General features: G+C 39.5%; 1 protein-coding gene across 3 annotated transcripts in view; it reads left to right on the top strand.

Moving 5' to 3' along the window:
* The first annotated feature begins 1,066 nt into the window (after positions 1-1,066).
* The window catches only part of IBR3 (acyl-CoA dehydrogenase-like protein), a 51,919-nt gene continuing 27,489 nt past the window's right edge, over positions 1,067-25,496 (top strand). The window contains exons 1-10 of one of the 3 annotated variants that reach the window (XM_010261175.3): positions 1,067-1,246; positions 1,336-1,508; positions 1,653-1,787; positions 2,157-2,297; positions 2,471-2,602; positions 10,431-10,616; positions 10,940-11,017; positions 11,192-11,311; positions 24,727-24,825; positions 24,952-25,069. In XM_010261175.3, coding sequence (XP_010259477.1) covers positions 1,374-1,508; positions 1,653-1,787; positions 2,157-2,297; positions 2,471-2,602; positions 10,431-10,616; positions 10,940-11,017; positions 11,192-11,311; positions 24,727-24,825; positions 24,952-25,069 — 1,144 coding nt within the window. In that variant the 5' untranslated portion in view covers positions 1,067-1,246; positions 1,336-1,373. Of the gene's footprint in view, positions 1,247-1,321; positions 1,509-1,652; positions 1,788-2,156; positions 2,298-2,470; positions 2,603-10,430; positions 10,617-10,939; positions 11,018-11,191; positions 11,312-24,726; positions 24,826-24,951; positions 25,070-25,496 lie in introns of all 3 variants that reach the window. The other 2 variants (XM_010261173.3, XM_088901358.1) reach the window with 2 other exon arrangements.

The raw sequence follows: 25,496 nt of genomic DNA, 5'->3' as shown, positions 1-25,496 counted from the left end.
GGTGAGTGGGTTAAAAAGGGGACTGGCGCCAAGGATTTCAGTTTGAAGTATAATGGAGTATGGGTGAAGAAACACCTTTGGGCAAGAAAGAAATTAATGGAGGTGCATTTCACAGCATGAAATGGGTTCCTCATGCGTCTCGCTTATTGCCATATTGTCACAAGTGACGCCTTCACCACACCATCGAGCACCTATCGTCATGCCATCAGAGTGCCTACAACGTGCCTTCTTAGTGTCATCATGTGTGTCATGGGTGGACTATGCATGTATCTTGTAAGGGGGGAGTGCCAATGGCATTATTGTAATTACCTAGTATGATTTTCCATTCTTTTGATATTTTCTTATGTCACTCCCCCAAAAGCTTAACGTACTCTTTGAGGGGAGGTAGATAGTCGAGTGAGTCATGTAAAGGTTAAGCATGAGATCCCCTCGACACTGTATTGTGTACTTGTGCTTACTATTGATTAATGCAATACAAGTTGCCTTTTGTCTAATTTGTATGTCTTCTTGTTGCCTTTTATGTATTGTTCTTGCATTTGTAGGTCTTCTCGACCCCATCGAGCGTCGCACAGGTTTGGACTTCAGTTTGGGCATGGGCAATCCAATCCAACGTTTCTAATGGAAGTCCGTTTTGGGAGCTTCTTGAAACGGTACGTCTTGAGAAAGAAGCCTCCCCGGAAGTTGATTATCGTGGATAAAAAATCTATGATGTGAAAAAAATATGGTATGGAAAAAGTTTTGATCAATTAAAATTCATACATGAATTTTGATGAATAACACTTAATTTATTACCAAATCTGTTATTTAGGTGTTTTTTTGGATATTATATATTTTTCATGAATCTACAATGCTTATTTATAACTATACGTAAGAAACAAAATAATTAATCAACTATGGTATGGAAAATATAAAATATAAAATAATTAATCGATTATAATATAAAAAATATATAATATCTGAAAATTTTTTGACCAATCAACTAAAATCACGTTAGTTAAAACTCTTCCTATATCATATTTTTCGGCATCATAAATTTTTCATAAATATAGTTATCTATTTCGAAGCAGAAAGTCAAACTTACGATTTGAGTGTCATAACTCACTCACAGTGACTGCAGTAATGGTAGTATTTGTACGACTTTCCGACTCCAATTAGGCCGGTTGGACAAAGGAACACTCCACAGCGGTATCGTTATCTGCCTCCCCTCCCCACTCTCTCTTTTCGTCTCGTACTCATACTACCCGAGGTAGGAAAAAAAAGGAACACTCCATATTATCTATAATCTACTCACATAATACCCGAATTAGGGTTAATTTTACAGGGTTGGGATTGCAGAGCTAGAGCTTTGTCAGAGGAAAAGGCTTATCTGATATATGGCAATCCGTACCTCCGATCTTCTCGTCGGCGTAAAGTCTGCTCAAGGGTTTGACGTTGATGCTCTGTTTCGTTACGCTTGTGCCCATGTCGAAGGATTCCCTCCTCCACCTGCCAAACTCTTTGTTTTGCAGGTCAGTTTTTGCTTTGATTCATCACTCTCTCTCTCTGTCTGTCTCTTTCTCTCAAAATTTCTTTTGTCAAAAATATTTGTGTAGTAGTAAAGTAAATTCATTTGAGTATGCAAAACACTGATCTATTATCTGTCTGGACTTCAGTTTGGGCATGGGCAGTCCAATCCAACGTTTCTAATGGAAGTCCGTTTGGGAGCTTCTGTGAAACGGTACGTCTTGAGAAAGAAGCCTCCTGGGAAGTTGCTAGAATCTGCCCATGCTGTGGAACGGGAATTTCAGGTAGCGTATATACGTGCATTTGGGTATTATATAATTCACTCCAGATGACCGGTATCAGTGCAGCTAAAAAGGACCTCTCGGTTTATGCCAGCTTCTTTATTTTCGGGACAAACTACATATATGACAAAAGTTATCATTATTTCTTTTTTAAAAGCTCTGTATTTAGAAACTAATGTTTTTTCTGTTTCCACTAATTTGAAAGGTGCAAACCTCTATCGTTTTAGCTGTTATGTACAGACGTTCTTTCTCCGCTCAAGTTTTTTCTGTACAAAATCACAAACTGAATGGGAACTGATCTATTTCCTGCAAATACGACCTTTTGCTTGCACATATTTTGGATATTAAACTTTGAGCATTTTAACCTTGCAGGTCCTCAAAGCTTTAGGTCTTCATACACAGGTTCCTGTTCCTAAGGTTTTCTGCTTGTGTACCGATCCTAGTATAATTGGAACTGCATTTTACATCATGGAGTTTTTGGAAGGACGGATATTTCTAGATCCCAAGCTGCCGGTAAGATATTGCATCTGAATTCTACTTTGTAGTTTTATAATTTATGGTTTATATGCATTTTGTATTTTATTATTTCTTCACTAAATAGGTACATTGCATTTAAACTTTGTTCCTAAGACCACCATTCAATTGCAATGGTTTCATTCTGAGATATTACAACTCTTTATGGTCAGGGGATAACCCCTAATAGCAGGATGGCTATATACCGTGAAACTTCCAAAGCTTTAGCTTCTTTACATAGTGTTGATGTTGACTACATTGGCTTGGGAAGTTATGGGCGTCGCAGCAACTATTGCAAGCGGCAGGTGAGTCAATTTTTCTTTTTTAGAAGATTTAGATGATTTGGAGTTTTAATTTTGCTAAATGATTGCAAGGAGAAGAATGACTATAAACATAATAGTTGTCAAGGCAACACCTAGGCGATAAGGTACTCATGAAGGGCTGCCTCGCTTAATCACCAAGATATTTTTTGCGTTCATGGAGCATCCCCTTCTTAATTGCCAAGATATTTTTTACACAGTGCTCTTGGATACTTCTATATTTTTAACTTTTTGAGATTACAATAATAAAACAGGCATTACAAAACTAAATTATTCAGTTCAAGTTAAAATGTTACTTCCTTTTTCATTATTTTTCTCATTTGCTAGGGTTCAACCCTTGAAGACTTCAGAACTTTAACTGATAAGCATTGATCAAAAAAAAAAGAAAAAAACTTTAACTGATAAGCATGGAAGAACTCAAAATTTTATCCTATCAAGACATATTTATTATTTTCATCATCATCTTCTTCTTCCACACTTTCTTTTCTTTTCTTATTTTCCTAAGACAAAAATAGAAGCTTAGCCCTTTATTTTCTGAAATTTCTTTTCTTTCTTTCATTCATTTTTTTTTCATGAATATGTTGATTTTTTATGTTTGAAATTAATCTTGCACATTTTTTTGTGAAGATTATAGACAATTAATAGTGAAAGATGGCTATTGTTTGTTATGGATAATGGAGCCTAAGAAATTACCTTGGGATTCATGGTTTTTTATTCCAAAAAAAAAAAACCTAGCCTCACCTCAACACTTTTGAAAACTATGCCTCTAGGATTGACTGCCTTAGTTTGACAATCAAGAAATACAAAGATAGCTTAACATATGGAGCAGTGAGTTCACATGGTCACAACAGTTTCTAAATTGTCATAGTAAGTAGATCATAGAGGCACTCTCTATTTTTTTCATATGTTAGAGGGTTGTTAGTGTGTCATTTAGGGTAGTAGATCTACTACCTTACTATTGCTACCCGAGAATAGGATCTCGTCACGGGTCGGTCCACGGGGAAAACCTCCTGTTTTCCCTTGTTCCTTCCTGCTCTTGATGAACCTATCTTGGCGCCTTGGTGATTTGTTCAAGAGATCACCAACTCTCCTAACTCACTTCTTTAACTGAATATTCGATATCTTTATTCAATAAAGGTGTCTCCTTAAATAGGAGATTACAAGAGTCCTAATCTTAGGGAGTCTCCTTGCTGAATAGGGAGACTTCCAGTTCTATCTTGCTAAGGATAAGATAAGTTAATCCTAATCTGATAATCCACTAATAAGATAAGATAAGATAAGATAAGATAAGATAAGATAAGATAAGAGCAACAGAATAAGATAAGAACAATAAGATAAGAACAAGATGATCTAATCTAATCTGGATGAGATTGCTGTTGCCGAACTGGGTAGGGTGAGAATCATTGAATCACTGCTGCTGCTGCCGGTGGTGGGTCAGGTTCTTTCTGCTGCCGGCGGCGATGATACTTCTTCCCGAGGAATGCGTCCATAACAGAATGACCACAACACTTTCATGCAACCTTCCAATAAAACAGAAAAATACCACTCAATTAAATGAAAAACCAAATCATCCAGTGAGTGCATGCCTGGGTAATTTGGTTTGGATGAGTTCACATGGCCATGAAATTTTCTTGCAGCAGCACAATAAAACACAGAAATGCTAACAATCAAATGAAAAATCAAATCACCTAATGAATGCATCCTACCCTAAATGATGCAAAAACAACTTATTAACATATAAAAAAATAGAGACTACCTCTAAGGTCTATCACCTTACCATGACAATCAAGAATTGCCAATGTAGCCTAATATGTGTTGTGATGTATTCACATGGTCACAATACTTTCTTGTGACTCTCTAATAAAACACTAACCATCTTTCAATAAAAACAAAAAAAAAAAACAAATCACCTAGTGAGTGCATGCTTGGGTGATTTGATTTTGATGAGTTCATGTGGATACAACACTTTCTTGTGATCCTCCAATAAGTCGCAAACAAGCTAGTAATCAAATTTAAAACAAAATCACCTTAGTGAGTGCGTATATGGGTGATTTTGGTTTCAATTAGTTCACATGGTCATAGCACTTTCTTGTGTCCTTCAAATAAAACATAGACATTTTATCAATAAAATGAAATACCAAATAACCCAATGAGTGCATGCTTGTTGTTGCTACCCCAAGTGACACATGAACTAACTGCTATCATATGAAAAATTAGAGACTGTTTCTAGGGCCACTACTTTACTAGGAATATCAAGAAATACGAAGGTAGTCTAATATGTGGAGTAATGAGTTCACATAATCATAGTACTTTCTTATGGCCCAGCTGGGGGAGTTAAGAAAGTTTATCTCCCCTTCTTTGTACTTAATTTTTCTGGTTGATTAATGAAATTGTTGTTATTGATAAAAAAAAAGAGTTCACATAATCAAAGGACGAACCAAAACACCTAGTAAATGCATGCTTAGGTGATTTTATTTTGATGAATTTGTTTGCTGAAGTACAACAGTAGAAGAGGAAGAAGAAGAGAAGAGAAGTTAGAGAATGGGTGGCAATACTGTCTCAGCCGGCCCTAGACGCTATTCTATATATTTACAATAAGAAGTTACAGAAAAAGACTAGAATACCCTTGATTAGTGATGGGACACCTAGATATAATGAAGAAAAATAAAACAGGTTTAGGCCCAATAACTAAAGGCCGATAATAGACTAAAGAACTTAAACATAAAAGATAAACTAAGCCCACCAACACTTTAACCACTCGAACCAACACTCCCCCTCAAGCTAAGCATGGATGTCATTCATGTTTAGCCTTCCAAGTAAGCTAGGAACTTCACTGAAGATAGTCCTTTTGTCAAAACATCAGCAACCTGCATCTCAGAGGGAGTATAAGGAATGCAAAGTTCACCCAAGACAATTCTCTCTCTTACAAATTGTCGATCAATCTCAATATGCTTAGTCCTATCATGTTGTATTGGGTTATTTGCAATGTTGATGGAAGCCTTGTTGTCACAATACAGCTTGAGAGGACCATCAACCTTCACCCCGAGCTCACCAAGGAGAGTCCTAGTCCATAACAGTTCTGCAACACCATGTGCCATAGCCCGATATTCAGCTTTTGCACTAGATCATGCAACCACATTTTGCTTTTTACTTAGCCAAATAACCAAATTCCCTCCAACAAATGTACAATATCCAGAAGTAGACTTCCTATTTCCAACTGATCCAGCCCAATTTGCATCAGTAAACGCCTCAATTTAGTAGTCGAATAGGATTGAAATCTATCCTAGGTTTAATGAGAAATTAACAAAGATTGAAAAGAGAGAAGAGGATAAGAGAAGAGAAGAGGAGAAGAACTCGAGGAAGAGAATTCAGAAAAGAGAGAGAGAGACTCGCAACAGCCGCCCTACTCTTACAATTTGTATTAATATTCGAATGAAAGTAAAAGGGCTGAATTACCCTTACAGCTTACATGACAAATTAATAAAAGAAAACTAATAACTATAAACTGAAATAAACTACCAACTAACAAACTGAAATAACTAACATAACTAACTGGTAACTACAGTCATACGAACACAGTGGGGACCACATCAGTGTTCTATACACTGAAAAATTTGGGTTTGCCCTTGGGGGCAAATTGTTTAGCCTCCTCGATTTGGGATCCAGTTATTGAAAGAATGGAGAGGAAATTAGCATCATGGAAGACAAGATATCTATCTTTTGGGGGTAGGGTTACTCTGATAAAAAGTACCCTTTCCAATTTACCCACTTATTTCCTCTCTCTTTTCCCCATCCCAAACAAAGTAGCAAAAAGATTGGAGCAGCTTCAGAGAAGTTTTCTTTGGAGGGGTTGGGAAGAGGAGCAAAGAATTCACCTAGTCAATTGGGACCAAGTATGTCTTCCAAAGGCTGAAGGTGGTTTAGGTATAAGGAAGTTGAAGAGCTTTAATTCTGCCCTCCTTTGTAAGTGGATCTGGAGGTTCTCAGCTGAAAGTAATGCTTGGTGGAAATCCCTCATAGCTGGTAAATATGGGGTGGAGTGGGTCAACTGGAGATCTAGGGATCCTCCTCCAAGTTGGGGCAACTCCCTTTGGAAAGGTATCGTGAAGAATTTTTCTGCCTTCCTAGAAGGGATTTTAGTCAAGATTGGTAAAGGGGATAGAACTAAATTTTGGAAGGACTCTTGGTGCTTGGATGGGCCTCTAGCTGAGTTTTTTACCCTTCTATTTCAGTGTGCTTCTAACCAAGAAGCATCTGTAGCTGAGTGCTTTTGTTCGGCTGGAGACTTTGTTACTTGGACCCCCCTCTTTAGGAGGAATCTTTTTGATTGGGAGTTTGAAGAGATTGTGGAGATGATGACTCTTCTTCAGAAGCAGAAGATAGACCTGCTCTCGGAAGACAAATGGTGCTGGAAGTGGAATCCAGATGGGGAATTTTCTGTCAAATCCCTGGCCTCTAAGCTTTGCAGATTGGATCTCACTGATTTCCCAGCTACACAGATATGGAACTCTACAAGTCCATCTAAATCTAATTTTCTGATTTGGACAATGACCCTTGACAAATGTCTTTCCAGATCTAATCTTGTGAGGCAGGGCATTCAAATTTTGAATTTATCTTGTGGTCATTGTGGGTTCCTTACTGAATCGACATACCATTTGTGTATTCACTGTCCATTCTCCTCTCATGTTTGGGAGCACTTTCTCAAATCCATGAATATCAGTTGGGTTATGCCAAGATCGGTTAAGGAGCTTCTCTACTGCTGGAATGTCAAAGGCCTACGCAAGAAAGGGAAACTGGTATGGAGGACCATTCCTGTTGCTGTCTTGTGGTCCATTTGGGCTGAGAGGAACAGTAGGATTTTCTGTAATAGAGCTAAGAGCCCTGAAGATATAATTCAGAGAGCAGTGGGCAAGCTAATCTCTTGGGTGTCTGTTACTGAGGAGTTCAGAAGTCTGAATTTGCCTGTTTTATTTTGTTCTAACTCCTAGTGGAGATTGTAATTGCTGCAGTTTTCAGACTGCCTTTCTGGGTCTGAATCCAGCTTGTATGTGTTGGTTTGAATAAAATTACATTACCTTTTTCCAAAAAAAAAACAATATTAAAGCCAACATTATTAAACTAAATTATTCGGTTTGACTCGTGCTGATACTACAAATAACTCTTGTTGAGATCTCTTTGATTTCATTTAAAATATCAAATGTCCAAAGACCTTTCTAGAGCTATAGTGTGCAGACAACTATTGATCCTTCCCCCTTTTCAATAAAAGTTATCTTTTTCACAAAAAATATTTGGTTTGAGTTAAAATACTATTTTTTTTTTTAATTTTTCTTCTTTGTTAGGGTTCAGTGAACATGTATAGTGTCTTAAGTCCCTCAAAGACTTCAAAACCTTAACTGGTAAGAACGAAAGAACTCAAAATTTTGTCCATGTTGATTATTTTCATCATCATCATCTTCTTCTCTTCCTTTTCTAGGACAAAAATAGAGGCTCAATCCCTCTATTTTTTGAAATTTCTTTTCTTTCTTCCATTTTTTCCAGAATATGCTGCTTTTCTATGTTTAAATGAAGCTTATACATTTTTTATGAAGATTATAAACAGTTAATAATGAAAGATGGTTGTTGCTTTCTATGGAACCTAGGGAATTGTCCTAGGATTCTTGGTTTTTATTCAAAGAAAAGACCATTGCTTAGGTAACTAGGCAATAAGGCACCTCCATTAAAACATGACACGCCATCAACCAAATGAAAAACCAAATCACCTAGTGAGTGCTTGCTTGGGTGATTTGGTTGTTATGTGTTCAGATGGCCATAACACTTACTTGCAGCCCTCTAATAAAACGTAGACATGCTATTAATCAAATGAAAAACCAAATTATCCAGTGAGTGCATCCCACTGTTGCTACCCCAAATGACACACTAATAACTCACCAACATATGAAAAAATAGAGATTGCCTCTAGGGTCTACTACCTTACCATGACAATTAAATGCTAGGGTAGCCTCACATATTGAATGATGAGTTTACATGAGCACAATACTTTTATACGACCAGATGAAACACAAGTATGCTATCAATCAAGTGAAAAACTGAACCATTCAATGATTGCATGCTTGGGTGATTTGGTTTTGATGAGTTCAACCCTACAATAAAACACAAACATACTAACTCAAATGAAAAATCAAATCACCCAATGATGCATGCCTTTTTCCTAGCCTAAATGATACAAAAATAACCTACTAATATATGAAAAAATAGAGACTACCTCTAAGGTATACTACTTTACTATGACAATCAAAAAATGCCACAGTAGTCTAACATGCGTTATGATGTGTTCACATGGTCACAATACTTCTTTGTGGCCTTCCAATAAAACACTAACATGTTATTAATCAAAAGAGAAAGTGCAAAATCAAATCACCTAGTGATTACATGCCTGGGTGATTTGGTTTCAATTGGTCCACATGGTTACAACGCTTTTTGCAACCCTCCAATAAAACATAGATATTACAGTAGATGACTTGCTGAGGAAGTGGAGTGAGATTGCTAGCTGTACCCAGACTAAAGCAAGGATTAGTGTGTCTTGGACTCCCCCACCTGTGGATTTCATGAAACTAAACTTTGATGGAAGTAGCAAAGGGAACCCTGGACAATCAGGGATTGGGGGTGTCTTCAGGGATGAGAATGGGGTTGTTTTTGCCATGTTTTCAGGCCCAATTGGAGTGGGTGACTCTCTTAGAGCTGAGATCCATGCAGTAATGGAAGGTGTCCAGAAAGCTAGGGAGATGAAAATCAGAAAACTCATAATTGAAGGGGACTCAGAGATGGTGGTTGGGTGGCTGAACAAAGAAGATAGTGGTTTGTGGAGTTATAGTAATTTGAAGAGAAAATTCAGATGGCTGGTTTGAGAAATGGAAGTTAAAATTAGTTGGGTACAAAGATCAGCCAATTCTTTTGCTGATGAATTAGCTAAACAAGGGGTGGACAGGGATGTCATGTTCTGGGCGAAGATGTAATTTAACTTTTTTCTTTTTCTGTTCTCTTTCTTTCTTGCTTCCTCTCTTGGGGCTCTTGATGTAGCTGGAAGATAAGCAAGTTGGTCTTCCTCTCTGTAATTTATTGTGATAATTAATGAATTGTGTTATTGATAAAAAAAAAATCAAATGAAAGACCAAATTATCCAGTGAATTCATGCTTGTTGTTGCTACCCCAAGTGATACTTGAACTACCCGCTATCATATGATAAATTGGAGAGTATATCTAGGATCAACTACCTTACTAGAATATCAAGAAATACAATGGTAGCCTAACATGTGGAGTGATGAGTTCACATATGATACAAGTAACAGGATAAACCAGATCACCCAGTGAGTGCATGCCTGGGTGATTTGGTTTTCATGAGTTCACAATCACAACAATTTCTTGTGACCATCCAATAAAACATAAACATGTTTCTATCATTCAAATGAAAAACTAAATAACCCAACGAAGGTATGCCTGCTATTGTTACACCGAACATAAAAGTATGTGCTACTTTTTCTTATTTTATCTAATAAAGTTGATTATGTTTCTGATAATACAAATAATGGATAAAAACGAAATCCATTTGTAATTTTATTAATTTCTTTCATTGGTTTGGCTGAGTACATTCTACTCTTTCAACTATTTTTGTCTTTTAAATTAGGTTCAGATCCACATTGTTTTTCTATTTTAAATGTGTTGCTGAGTGGTTTGTTATTTAGTTTTTGAATGTTTATTTTTGGACATCTTATGTCTATCATAGAAATAACAGGTTGTGAATTTTATTTTTCTTTAGGTAGAGAGGTGGGCTAGACAATATATTGCTTCCACTGGTGAGGGTAAACCTGATCGAAATCTAAAAATGCTAGAGTTGGCTGATTGGCTACGGAAACATATTCCTCTTGAAGATTCTTCTGGAGCAACAGGAGGTTTAGTTCATGGGGACTTCCGGATTGATAATCTTGTATTCCATCCAATTGAGGTTTGGTACTTCTAGAGTTCTATTACTCTTTTTTTATCAATTGAAGTGCTCTGTGCCATATGTAAATCAGTTATTGAGTGGTCAGGCATCATTACTTTTGAACATTGGGTTGTTGCTTGCTTCAGTTCCATGTGGTAATGACAAGTGATCATACATGTAATTGAGTTTAATTAATTGTAGATAAGATAGAAATTTATGAAATGTTATCTTCTTGAAGTGATTCGTAATGTAATGAAAATCATCACTGATATAAACGTTTCATGAAAATCTACTAAAAAGTAATAATGGGAGTAACACATCTAATGAGCTACACCATTCTGCAGGATCGACTGATTGGAATTCTTGATTGGGAATTGTCAACTCTTGGAAACCAAATGTGTGATGTTGCGTACAGCTGCATGGTAGTTACTCATTTTCTCAACATCCATTGTTGATATTGAAAGGAGCTATCCTGGCTTTTGTTTTGTTCTGACAATTGTTTTATTCATGCTAATTTCTGATTGCATCATCTTAGGAAGTAATGGTGCAAATTCTCAAGAAGCAACAAGAGTCTGATTTCCTTTCCTCTCCTGCAGCCTTACATCATAAACGCAACCCAACTTGAAGCAGAATCCTATGAAGGATTTGAAGGTACTGGCATTTCTGAAGGGATTCCATCACAAGCAGAATACCTGGCAGAATACTGCTCTGCATGTGTAAGCACCATGTTGATGGTTTTGATTGGAACATTTCATCTTGTGCTTCCAGTATGATTCTTTATTTTTTTCCCTTCACTGAGGAAATTTAAGGTCATTGGCTGTTACCATGAGGGTGCCCAGGAGGGAAAACGGTAGAGTTGGTTTTCATTCAGGGGACTAGGGTTGTAAAGTGATTTCATCATGAAACCTCCTTTGCTAAATATTGACTTATCAATGTTTTAAAAGTAGCATGGGACTTATGCCTTGAGGCTTGCTTTGGGTGAGGCTTAAAGGGAAACATCCTGAGTCTCAACCTTGAGGTTTATGCCTGAATGAGTAAGATAAATGCCTCACACCTTGAGGTGCCTTGTTTGAGAACATGTGCTTCATATGCTAAGTGAAGTACAGTTCTCATCAGGAGACTGCTTTAGATACCGTTCTAAGTTTTCCATGTGTGTATGTGCTATATTTCTGTTTTATTTTAATACTTAGTTGTTTTAACATGAGTTTATGTTTTGGTTTACATTAAGAGCTTCCTAGTGTATAGCTCTATAATTTTCTGGTTTTAGACTTTTAGTTAATTTTTTTTTTGTTGACAGTATGAAATCCTGTGAATTTTATGTCTCATGCATCAGAAGATCCTAGCTCCTTGCCTCACACGTGCCATCTTTAATGTTTGAACTCCTTTGGATCAAAAGAACACCGATGCAAGGTGATTGAAAAAGCCGAATGTAGCTTAGGCCTCGTTTGGCACATCTTTCCGCGTGGGCTATTGGCTGTTTAGAAGCCCAGCAGCCTGTGTCTTTTCCCGTTTGTTTGAGGGAAGATCTAGCTGCTGAAAGACTCCGCCCTGAAAAGACGTGGGAAGCTCGATTCAAGTTTATTTTGGGAAGCTATAAATGAAGCTTCTCTCTTTTTTCGTCTCATCTTCGTGCTGAAAGACATGCCTCCAACCAAACGGTCTGTGGGCTGCCAAGATCTTTCAAAAATGACTTGCCAAACGGCACCTTAATTTTTGCCATAGATCTTCTTGGCATGTCATATTGTGATGAGTCTCATTCATCATTTAAACATGGATCTCTTTGTTTGACTGAGGAAAATTTGAGGAGGGTAATGGTGGTAAATGGAGAGACATCTGCCATGTGCAATGAAGCAATGGAGAGCACTAATCATCTTATATCTACTGTGAGATTGGTGAAACCCTCTGGCAGTGGGCGAAAGCTTTTTTTGGGGCAGATGGATGCAACTGTAGTTGGTGGAAGATTATGTTAAATGCTGGAATCTCAGAGGGCCAGTTAAGGAAGGAAAGATTGCATGGGGAATCACATAATTTGCAGTTTTTTGGACCTTATGGACGAATTCTGATTTGCTCTTCACAGAGCACTCCTTGCACCATCCTCACAGCACATTGTAGCTGTGCATTGGGAACATCTCCCCATGAATTACAAAATACATGTAGAGGAGATATTCCCAATGCACAGATGAATGCTCTTTGAGTGTGAGGTTTGTGTAAGGAGCGCTTTGTGAGGAGCAAATTTGGTCCCCTTATGGACATAGACAAATTCAAGGATCTTTGAAAGCAAATTTGATATAAAAGAAGGCCTGTTAGCTAAAGTGAAGACCAGAATTGGAAGGAAGTGGCTGATTCAGCTCCGGCTAAAGGCTGTAACTAGACCTCCTTGGTCCCCACCAGCTAAGGGTTTTTTTTGATAAATAAAATCATCTTCCATTAATTCAAAGATTGGTTACATGAAAATCCCCTTAGAGGAGCGAGGTGCGGCCTCTCCAAACAGCAAATACATGAACTATAACAGAGATTACATGAATGTTGATGTTAAACAAGAGTTACGATTGCGCCCGGAACAATGTTTCCCTATTTATCCCTTGTTTTGCCAAGACATCAGCAAATGCATTAGCTGATCTCCCAACCCACTGTACTGTTATAGACATATTTCTTGTCAGCCATTTGAATTTCTTTAACTCATTTTTGTAGCCCTAAGTGACATCCTCCAGATTATTTAACCAATCCACCACTGTCTTAGAATCCCCTTCAATCAGAAGCTGCTCCATGCCCACTTCTTTTGCAAGAAGTATTCCTTGTATTGCAGCTAATAGCTCTGCTCGGATAGAATTCCCAACACCTAAAGGGCTAGAGTAGAGTAAGACAACCTCTCTAGCCTCATTCCTCAATACACCTCCCATCCCAGAGGGACCCGGGTTACCCTGGCTACTCCCATCAAAATTCAGCTTCAAAGAACCAAGAGGAGGGGGGACCTAGCTAGTCAATACCCTTACCTTGGAGGAGGAACAACTTGTTACGAACATCCAACCCTTCCAACAATTAGTAAAAGAGAAATGGTTGAATAATTCTAGAGTATTTAACCAATGTATTCGACCTGTACATAATGCAGTCCTTTAAGGCTTGACTGCTCCTTCCTTTTTCTTAGAAGATCTTGGCATTCCTTTCTTCCCATACTGTCCATAACAATGCTGCTCGCATGCACCTCTATATTTTCCTTCCTCTTTTATGGGGCCAAGAGATAAAAGAAGGGTTAAAGATTGTGCTTACTTTTGCTGGCATATCCCAACTACACCCAAACAAAGATAGAAGCCAAACCTAGAGCTCTGTAGTTACGCTACAAGATAAAAATAGATTATTACAATCTTCACCATGAGATCTGCAGAGAATGCATCAGTTTGGTGAAGTACAAAGGACGGGTCTTCTCTTTTGTAGGTTATCCATCGTGTTTACTTTACCATGCCACACTTCCCAACACAAAGACATAACCTTGGAGGGGACCGGCCTACATTAGGCTTCTTTGGAAGGGAAACTTTGTTGAGAAGATGTTTGGCAGAGGAAATAGAAAAAGGAGCCACAAGAAAAAGACCCATTGGGGTGAATGGCTCAAATCCTTTTATCAGGTTTCGAGGGATCCAACCAAACCTTATCAAGGAGACAAAGAAGAGTAGACAAACACTCAATTTCCTCATCCCTTAACCCTCTATGGAAACCAAAATCCCAAGACAATGCAGAGCGGAAGGAATTTTGAAATCACCTCTTTTTTTATACAAAGAAACAGAGCACAAAGATGGAATAAGGTATTTTTTAGAGGGAGATCTCTTGTCCAAATGTCCTCCCAAAACCGAATAGAATTACCAGAGCAAGCATCATACTTGACACAACTGAGGAACTGCGGAAGAATTTTGTGAATTGCTTTCCATGGTGTAGCTAGGTTAGCCTTCCTTGATGCGCTAGCATCCCAACCACTCTCTGAACATCCATGAATACTCTTCACCACTTCGTGCCAGAGTTTATCTTGCTCCAAAGGCCACCTCCACAGCCACTTCCCTAACAAAGCTGAGTTTTTTTTTTTTTTTTTTTTTTTTTTTTTTTTTTTTTTTAAGCACATTCCCGAGCCCTAATCCTCCTTCCTCTTTGCTTCTACCCACAACCCCCAAACTAATTAAGTGATCTTTTTTACCTTCTTGCGGTTCCCAAAGAAAATCTCTCATCAATTTTTCCAATTTCTTTGCTTCCCTAGATAGTATCCCAAGGACAGAGGTAATAGGTAGGTAGATTCATGAGGGTAGCTTTTATCAAAGTGATCCTTGCACCCAAAGAGATATAATTTTTCTTCCACACAGCTAATCTCTTTTCAATCTTCTCCAAGCCTGGGGTCCGAAACCTACTCTTCCTAGGGTTTGCCCCTAATAGAAGCCCTAAGTAGGACAAAGGCCAGGAAGAAATGGAACACTCAAGACAAATTGCAATCGCCTCAACCTCCTCTAAGTCTAGATTTACTCCGGCTATGCAGCTTTTTCCTAGATTGATTTTCAAATTGAAAACTCCGTCAAAATCTCTAATCAATTCTTTAAGGTTTTCCACCTTCTCACCGAAGCCTCCCTCACAGAAGATCAGCGAGTCATCTGCAAACTGAAGGTGAGTTACTGGAATTCGGTTTGTGCCTACTTTCCATCCACTTATCACCCAAAGTGGGTCCCCTTGTCTAATACCCCTACTAGCTGGAAAAAAGTTCCTCACCACCCCATTTACTAGGATGGAATAGTGACAAGAGATGACACAACCAGACTCCCAACTACACCATCTTTCCCCAAACTTACACTTCCTCAAAACCTCTAGTAGGAACTGCCAGTCCACCAAGTCATAGGCTTTCTTAAGATCAAGCTTACAAACAAAGCCTCTCTGCTTGGACCTCTTCATATCTTCCACACATTCATAGTCAATCAGGATTTGATCAATTATCTAACGCCCTTGGATGAAAGCCCCTTGAGCTTGACTAATAATGGAGGGAAGGATTTCTTTAATCCTCAAAGATAGGACCTTGGCCAGGATTTTATAGATACTAGTCACCAAACTAATTGGCCTGAAATCTTTAGGATGGATAGCATCAGCTTTCTTTGGAACAAGGGCCAAGAAAGTAGCATTAATGCCTCGACTGACTATATGCTTCTTTGCAAACTCATTAAAAACCTCACAAAGGTAAACTTTTATCACCTCCCAACAATCTTGGTAAAAAGCCATTGTAAAACCATATGGGCTTGGAGCTTTGGATCTATCCATAAAAAACACCGCCTTCCTAATCTCTTCTTCCTCAAAATTTCTTTCCAACCATCTAACCTGATCTTCATCCAACCTTGGCCAATCTACCCCTTCTATTTCCATCCTCTCTTCCAAGGGTCTTTTGTAAATCGACTTGAAATGATCCACAAACTTTCTGGCAATATCATCCTGATTAGTGAATGCCTCCCCCTACCTCTAACTTAGATACACAGTTCTTTCTCCTCCTCCCATTTGCCACATCATGAAAAAAACTTAGTATTTCCATCACCTTTCTTAATCCACCTATGCCTCGATTTCTGCCTCTAGCTTATTTCTTCCCTCAGTAAGACCTCTTCTAGGTCCTTCAACTGTCCCCTCAAATCTCTCTCTAGGGCTGTTCACGGGTCGGGTTGGGTCGGTTTACAGGGGTTTTCCCAACCAACCCGACCTGGTCGGGTTACATGAGGTGGAAACCGAAACCAACCTGGTCGGTTTGAGTCGGGTTGGGTTGGTTTGGGTCGGTTTCGGTTTTGCTTCTGTACAAAAATGATAGAGAAGCCTAGAACTAGAAGGACACCTAATTCTAATTGTAATTGCCTAATGGGTTGCCTATTTGGTGTAAAAGACTAAAAAAATTAGGATAGATACAATTTAGTTAAGTAGGAACTAGAAGATAGGGCTGTTCTACTTCTAGTAGAAGACTAGTTAAGTAGGAAACTAGGAACTACCGAACTAGAAAACTAATTGGTTCGGTTTGGTTTGGGTCGGTTTATGATTTTGCCCAACCCGAAACCGACCGGTGCTGATGAAAACCCGGCCGACTCGGGTTGGGTCGGTTCGGGTTGGTCGGTTTGGTTGGGTTGGGCCTTCTTATGTACAGCCCTATCTCTCTCCCCCTCCTCCATTCTAGATTGGGCCTCTCTTTCATTCAACTCTTCTATCCTAGGGATTAGATTCACTTTTTTCTCCTCAAGTCTTCCAAAGTGTTCCCTATCCCATCTTTTTTTTTGGATCTTAGCCTCGGTAGTTTCTTGTGAAATCTTACTCCTTTCCATTTTATCCCCCTCAATTCCTCATTCCACCATAACTTTACTTTATTCACAAAGTCCGGGTGGGTTAGCCACATGTTCTCAAACCTAAAAGGTCTAGGTCCACTAGTAAAATCTTCCACACCTATTCTTATAGGACAATGATCCGAGGTTACCCTAGGCAAAGCTCTAGACACCAAGTTTCCCCAGTAGTTCTCCCAATCAACACTAAAGATAAATCTATCCAATTTCGACCACAAGGGAATTTCCTATAGGTTAGACCAAGTAAATCGAGCTTGCAATAATGGGATCTCCTTTAACTCACAATTAGCAATAAAGCTATTAAACTTTCTCATGCTAGTTGTGATGGTTTGTTGGGAGTTGTTAATTTCTTAAAAAAATCTTATCACATTGAAATCCCCTCCCAAGCACCATGGACCTTCCCATAGACCTTGAATTGCATACAATTCCTCCCACATGCCATTCCTTTCTCTATAGTTATTGGGACCATAGGCATTAGTTAACACCTAAGCGAAGTCATCCTCTACATTCTTAAATTTAATGGAAATTGAGAACCTCCCTATTAACTCCTCCACTGCCTCTACTACATCTTTCCAGAGTGTGACAATCGCCCTTGAGGCTCCCCAAGATGGGGCTGAAGTCCACCCTACTCCTCTACACCTCCACACGTTCCTCACACATCTTCTGTCCAGCTCTGACAACTTTGTTTCTTGCAACATAACAATGTCAGGCCTTTCCCTTCTAAGTAAATCCTTAATCACCCTCCTTTTCCTTGCACTCCCTAAACCCCTAACATTCCAGTTAACTATCCTCATAGGCACAAATCAAGAAAGCACCCTCAGCCATAGACCACAACTCCTTACTTCATGCCCTTTCTCCTATCTCCTCTACCACTAAACTCTAGATTCCCTTCTATGTCACAAATTAATCTTTCCACCTCAGATCCTTTTTTCTTTTCCTTATTCTTTTTTGCCTCCCTCTTAGTCTTTTTATTATATGTTTTCACCCGTTCTCTCCTTTCAGCCCTTGCATCAACTTGATCCCCCTCACCAATAACCTCCACAACTGAGGTCTGAAATTCTCCTCTAACAGAGTCAACCCCTTCCTTTCCCCTACCCATCACCACTTTGTTGAACCCATCCACATATCCTTCCTTTTGTTTGAGTAACTCAAACTCTGTGCAAACCAGTCTCCAAACTTCATCTACCTCTCCACTCTTCTTTTCAAAAAACCCTTCCCCATCTCTCCCACCTTCTTCCACCTCTAATCATACTCTTGTCGTACCTTCTTGATGGGATGTTGGTACCTCTGTTTCAGGCATAGCACACTGGTTAGTAACCACAAGCAAATTGACATCCATACCTAATTGGATAGGGATCACATACGGAATGCTAGGACTGGGCTGTTTGCCAATAACGATTGAGTCTGGTGTTGTTTCCTTACAAGGGGACTTTTGTGGATCCAACAGCAACGCCTAACCTACCCCCTTGAAGACCCAAATCCAGTACTCCCCTTTCTGGTTCATCCTTATCCATGCTCACAAGAGAGGGCTGTGCTTTTCCATTTAAATCCCGTATGCCCTGAGAGTTTTCGTTGGCTTCCTCATCTTGAGAGAGTGAAATCTGTTCAGCATTCGCAGCACCTCCTAACCTTCATTCTTCCTTGGGACAGTCTGCAATAGTTCCCTCTTCTTCTAAGAACAGAACCTCCGTATTCAAGCTCTCTGTTTCGATCAAATTTTGTTTTGCGCACAGATCAAACCTCCCAGACTCGAGGCTCCATCTGACTCATAGCCGTCGTCACTATTGCTTTCTTCTCCAGGCCAATCTCCTGATTCTAGCTTTTCTAAATCAGAGCGCTTGATGCATCTTGGATTCCGCCTCTCAGGCAACAACCGATTCAGGCTCTTCGCTGGGATCCACTGAAGGGAACAACTTGACTCACTCTACCCTCCCTTTCGAGATCGAGCGATGGAGCTCGAGGAGGAAGATGATAGACGATTAGCATCGTCTATCAATTGTTCCCTCCCTTCAGTCACGTGCTGTGTTAAGTGATCATGTGACCTATCCTTCTTAGATATGGGCTCAAAAATGGGCCCAACTGAAATAAGTTCTCCTCTCACCCTTGGCCCAAGAGAAAGAAGGTCCACGGGCTCAGTGCTCTTGTCCGACCCCACCTGATAACTTGGTCCACCACCTCGACCCACCCCCGGTTCACCCACCTTATTCCTTGGCCCACCAACTTGATTTTTAACACTTGCCTCTACTTTAGTCCCCTCCCCAACATTAAGGTTTGTCGTGGCATTGTTCCCAACCACCTATGCAAAAGTTCTGCTATGTGTCAGGGGGATTTCTTGCGTTTTAAGCCTCTGACTTTCCAAAAACCCCATGTCTTTATGACTCCCCAAAAGCTGTTGGCCCATTTTAGTATAACTCACAATCTTTTTTGAATCCTCCAATCTGCTTCTTCCATGTACAACTTCTTCCTCAACCTGTTCTCCTCTCTCCATTCTTGCTTCCTTCCACAAGCTTGCTTCAATAGAGGATTCCAGCCAGACTGACACGAAAACTCCCTCCACTCTAATCTCCACCTTCCTTGGTATATCTTCAGGCCTCACTCCACTTAGAAGAATAGCCGCAGAGTGGAGGTCTCCCCAGTAAGCACCATCCAATCTCCCTCCACACATCAATGCAATGGCATCTGCTACTTCTTGCCTCCACAGATGGAAAGGCAAACCTATTATCTGTACCAGAACCCCATCTTTAATCGAGAAGTTCTTGGCATTAGAGAGAGGATTCCATTTGAAGATTGTGATAGGCCCCAGATCAGTCTGGAAGTTGACAGCCGAGAAGTCTACTTTGTTCTCCCCAAAATCAACTACAGCTTTACATTTATCGAAGGGAGTTACAATAAACTCACTTTTCAGCTTCAGGTTCAATATTAAGTAATCTGCAATTCTCCTCCAGTCAGTATTCTGCATCCCTGCCTCTATTATGAATTTGTTATCCCACTTTTCCTTCTTTGAATAATCCATAACCCTGCATTGACCATTGGCTTTTGCTAAGATCACAGTGCCCTGCTCCATGTTTCCAGTCATAGTAGCTCTCTCATACACCCCATCTTCCCTTCCTGAACTCTCCTTTGTTGCTGTTACTCCACGGAGCAAAAATTCCTGAAGCACCTTACTCACGTCCCTCCACCCTTGATTTTGTTTTCCTGCTGGGAAACAAACCAGCTGTTTCTTTCCTCCACCAAAAAACTCAGCCAGAGCTATGTAGCAACCCTTCGCATTCTTTTTTCTTTCAACTATATATTTCTTACCTTCATCAGCTGCAATCTCTTGGCTGTTATTTTGCTTACCTTTCGAACTAACCCCTTCCACAAACTTCTGCAGCCATTCTACTACTTTTATCCCAGTCAACAGAATCATAGCCCTCCTCGTTTCCCTTATCTTCAGACTCAGCTTTTCTCTACCTTTTTCTTCCTCAAACAGGAAATCCTTAGCTTCAACCTTCAGATTTCTTCTCCACCGTCCTGCCTCCACGAACCTTCTCTCCACACATTTTTTAAGGCTTTCATTTACTAATATCCTAGTTTACAGACAGTAGATCCTGCTGCAGTCATGATATTACATCTTTCTTTGCTTGAGGCCTATTAGCAGGATGTGACATTGTTCATCTACCTTCTTCAACCTCCCGATAAAGAACGAGAGCAACCCTGTTCTTCACCTCTCTCTCACCCCACCAGCTAAGGGGTTCACTAAGCTGAATTTTGATGGAAGCAGTAAGGGTAACCCAGGTCCTTTGGGCATTGGAGGTGTTTTCAGTAATGAAGAAGGAAAAGTTGTTGAATTGTTTTCAGGGCCAATAGGTACAGGTGATTCACTCAAAGCAGAGATTATGGCTCTATTTGAAGGAGTGCAAAGGGCAAAGGAGCTAAATGTTAAGAAAGCTAATTGTGGAAGGTGACTCTAAGCTGGTGATTTTTTTTGATAGGAAATGGTAACTTTCATTAAATAGAAAATCAGTAATTACAAACTGTCACCTACAGAAGGACAAGGTGACCCCTGAAACAAAAAGCAAGTTACAACACAGCCCAAAACAAAGTCTCTCTATTCACCCCTTGCTTTGCTAGTAAGTCAGCTAAAGCATTTGCTGACCTCCTAGTCCAATTAACAACTACACCCAACTCCCTTGTAAGGCTCAATAATTCTCTTACAGCTTGTCTTAGGGACCAAGTTCCCAGACTATTTGTTTGCACCTACCCTAGTACTAACTTTGAGTCTCCCTCCACTTCTAGCTGTTGCATACCCAATTGTTTAGCCAATCTGAGCCCCTGAAGGAGGGCCAACACTTCTGCTCTAAGTGAGTCCCCCACACCTATTGGACCGGAGTATATAGCTAAGATTCTTCCTCTCTCATCTCTAAATACACCCCCAATTCCAGATGGTCCAGGGTTCCCCACAGAGCTGCTGTCAAAGTTTAATTTCACAGTACACTGTAAAGGAGGGGACCAAGATGCTTGTAAGGTAGAACAAGATACTGAAGACCCTGCTTTTATACTTCATCCTCTAGTCAAGTCATCTGTAGAGTAGTTCTTGAACAAATCTAGAGTTTTCAGCTAATGTATAGCCTTGATGGTGATCCCTTCAATAAGTTCAAGAGCTGTTTTTTCTTTTTCTTGGAAGATCCAAGCTGCCTTTGTTGTTCTCCACATCACCCTTCCCTTCTTCTTTGGTTGTTGGAAGAAGCTAGGGTCAAGGAGATCCTGTACACTTGAGGGAGATTTCCACCTGCAATCAAAGAGAGAGGAGAACCAATCCCATAAAAGAGTAACAAAGGGACAAGAAATTAATAGATGATTTACCGTCTCACCATTCCTCAAGCAAAGGCTACAAACATGTGGAGACAAGCACCAACTTGGTCTTTTTCTTTGAAGCACTTCTAAGGTATTAATTTTTTGGAGAACCACTTTCCAACAAAAAGCCCTTACCTTTGGAGGCACCGGAGCACTCCAGATTTATTTAACAGGAAAAGGTATAATCAGGTCTGTAGGGGGCAACAAAGCATTGAAGGAGGAGGAACAAGAAAAACAGCCTGAAGAGGTTTCAATCCAAATTCTACTATCAGGACAATAAGGGTCCAAGAAGACTGAACTGAGAAGATAAAACAGATCATCTGCCAATCCCACTTCTGAGTCCCCTAATCCTCTCCTTAGCCCCAAATAACAAGAATCCTCAGAGACATGAAAAGAAGAAATAACTTAAAGTTTTTTCAAAGAAAGAGAATAGATGATCGGGAGACTATCCTTAAGGGTAAAGTAACTTTATTAGAAAATGATCAAGAGATTACAACAGCAGCCCCAAAAGAGGAGCCGAGTATATAAGATCAAAGCTCTAGATCACATTACAATTCTACCAGACTTCTAGTCCTCAGGTGAGCCCCAAGAACTGAGGTCTGGAGACCTTTTGCAGCCGCAACCCAAGAGACCAGCTTGCCAAAAGCATAAGAAATTAGACAGTCCAAATCTTTAATACTTCTGGAAAATACTTCTATTCCTTTCTGTCCAGATAGTACTAACCACTTTTTAGTTTTTTCCAGCTTGGACAAACCTTGGAGCTCCCAACTCCATAACTGGTCCAACACAGAATTTGGCATGATCCAAGATAAGCCCAAGGAAGATAAAAAATTGCCCCCAAATATCAGAGGAAACAGTGCAATGGATGAACAGGTGATTGCTATCCTCTTCTACTTGGCCACACATCACACATACAGCAGGTCTTGAATCTGTAAGCCTCTTCTTATCAGGCTCCTTTTGGTTAGGCACCTATCCAGCGTTGCTGCCCAGCCCAAGGCATTTCCTTCTGCTAAAATCCTTGCAAAGGACTTGACAGAAAAAAACCCATCTGCACTGCTTTTTCCAGTTCAAAGTGTCATCTGCCAACAGATCTAGGGACTGCCTAGACAGCAACTCCAACAACTCTGCCACTTGATTCCAATCTTGAAAGGGTCTTCTAAAGGAAGGGCACCGGGAGATGATATTATCCCTCACTTCATAACAATCAACCACTAGTCCTTTTTGATTCTCTGCAATTGATACAGCTGGGGGAATAAACCTCTGCAATTTGACACAACTACTGCTGCACAAGTTGTCCTTCCAGAAACTCAGTCTAAGACCGTTATCCAACTTTGGGGATAAACTGCTAAGAAGAGTAAGAGATTCCATGATTTTCTTCCAAAGAGAACACCCCAAATAAGGTAAATGGGATATAGTTGCCTGTTAGTGTAGGGGTATTTCTGTCTTTATACTTATGTTGAGGTTGCTGATCTGTTATATTATATTAGAACTAGTGTCCCTCACTTAAATAAGGGGACATGTGTCTTTTCCATTCTATTAATAATATAAAAACATGTCTGGCCGAATGGGGGTGTGACTTTTACCCTAATTCGAACCAGACTTTTCTTCTCTCTTTTTCTCCTCTTTTCTCTCTCTCTTTCTTCCCTCTTTCTTCTTCTTTCTTCTTGACTGTTATCAGACTAACAGAACTCAAAGGCAGGCCGAATTATAACATTACCCAATCACCTCTGTCAGTATTGTATTTAGCAGCAATTAACTTCCTCCACCAGTTGTCTTTTTCTTTTTCAAACCTCTAGTTCCACTTTCTTAGAAGAGAAACATTGAATAACTTCAATTTCCTGACTCCCAAGCCCCTTTTCTCCTTTGGAGCACAAACTTGGTCCCAATTGACCAGATGGATCTTTTTTTTCCTCCTCCCACCCTCTCCAAAGAAAGCCTCTCTGCAACTTTTCTATTCTTTGAGCCACCTTAGCTGGAATTGGAAACAAGGAGAGGAAGTAAGAGGGAAGGTTGGATAGGGAACTCTTTAGGAGAGTGATTCTACCTCCCAGGGAAAGGTATTTGGCTTTCCAAGAAGTGAGTTTCCTTTCCACACGTTCCACTACAGGATCCCACACCAAGGAGGAAGTACGCTTAGCTCCTATAGGAAGACCTAAATAAATAGCAGGCAGAAAACCAATCTGACAAGCTAACACCTCTGAAGTTCTTCTAAGTTCTCCACCTTTCCACTGGGAACATTCTTCTTTTTGACCAATTAACTTTCAAACCCGACACTACTTCAAACCAGCTAAGAACCCTAACAGCACACCCAACTGATCCACATCTGCATCAATGAAGCAAAAGTTGTCATCTGCAAATTGTAGGAGCTGGTGTTATATAAACTGGTTACAAGTTACAACAAGAGGAAAATGCATTCAGGTGTTATATTAACAAAAAAAAGAGGTTTAAATGGCTGACCCAGAATATGGAAGTGAGGCTTCAGTGGGTGGGGAGAAGTGTTAATACATTTTCTGATGTACTTGCTAAACAAGGGTAACATGTTTTGGACTCTGTTGCAAGTTGAGTTTTTTGGTAGGGAGGGCTAAGAGAGCTTATCCCTCCTCTGTTTCTCTTGTATTTTCTTAATCTTTTATTGAATTGGTTCAGTTATGATAAAAAAGTGAAGACCAGGACTTTTCTTTTGTGGGTGTGTAAAGGGCTTTTTAAGGAAATCTTATGATACTTTTTTTTTGACAAAAGATTTCTTTTTGTAAAATTTGGCAAGTAGGTTGGAAAGGTTGCATAATCCCCATTGTACAGATCCTTGGTGTACATGAGGTGTCTTTTTTGATATATTAATTAAATAATTATACTTTGCCTCTTTCAAAAAAACCCCGTCTAAACATGTACCTGTTTCCTATTTCACATTTAACATTGTTACTATGATTGGACTGAAACTTACCTTCTTGGAGACTATTGGAATTCAGGGGAAGCCATGGCCAGTTTCTGAGTGGAAATTTTGTGTTGCCTTTTCTTTGTTTCGTGGTGCATCAATTTATGCAGGTGTCTATCACAGATGGATTATGGTAAGCATTCTATTTGGTCCTTTTGTTTTGGAAATGAAGTGTTTGGGCACACGTGCATATTTTGAATGGAATATGGATAAATAAGGCCTAAATTGTAATGTATATATTTATTGCACTGAAATGTAGGGTAATGCTTCAGGGGGTGAGCGTGCCAAAAACACAGGGATATTAGCTAATGTTATGATAGATTCTGCATGGGCATTTATCAATAGGAAATCTGTGCTTCCTGAGCAGCCTCCATCTGGTAATTTGATCAGTAATTTCTTTAGTTGTATTGTCAATTATGTTATATTGCTCATTGTCAGTATTAAGATGGTTACAGCTTTGTAGAGTTTGAGGGGTACATTAAGTTAAGTTAGGTGCATAATGTTTCATGAATTTATATAAGAGTCAGAATTTAGCAAACTGGGAACTTGAACCGCCTCTATAATTGCATCATGTCTTTTCCACTTAGCCACAGTGATAAGAAAGGAAAAAAAATCAAATTGTTCCTGAACTTTTTGCTTCACCAGTTGAAAAATTAATCAAATCTAACCATCCATTATATGTACACATATTCCTTTTTAGAAACACCAATCCTGAATTTGGTGTTTCGTATGTGTGTATCTACCATCTACATGCATATTTCAGTTAACACTAATTAATTGCTTAAAGTAAAGCCTATAATGAGA

This window comes from Nelumbo nucifera, chromosome 3 (assembly GCF_055504915.1).
Source record: "Nelumbo nucifera cultivar China Antique chromosome 3, China Antique-T2T, whole genome shotgun sequence".
NCBI classification, from domain to species: domain Eukaryota; kingdom Viridiplantae; phylum Streptophyta; class Magnoliopsida; order Proteales; family Nelumbonaceae; genus Nelumbo; species Nelumbo nucifera.
The sequence above is the reverse complement of the archived record's forward strand: the minus strand, read 5'-3'. Positions and strand labels throughout refer to the sequence as shown.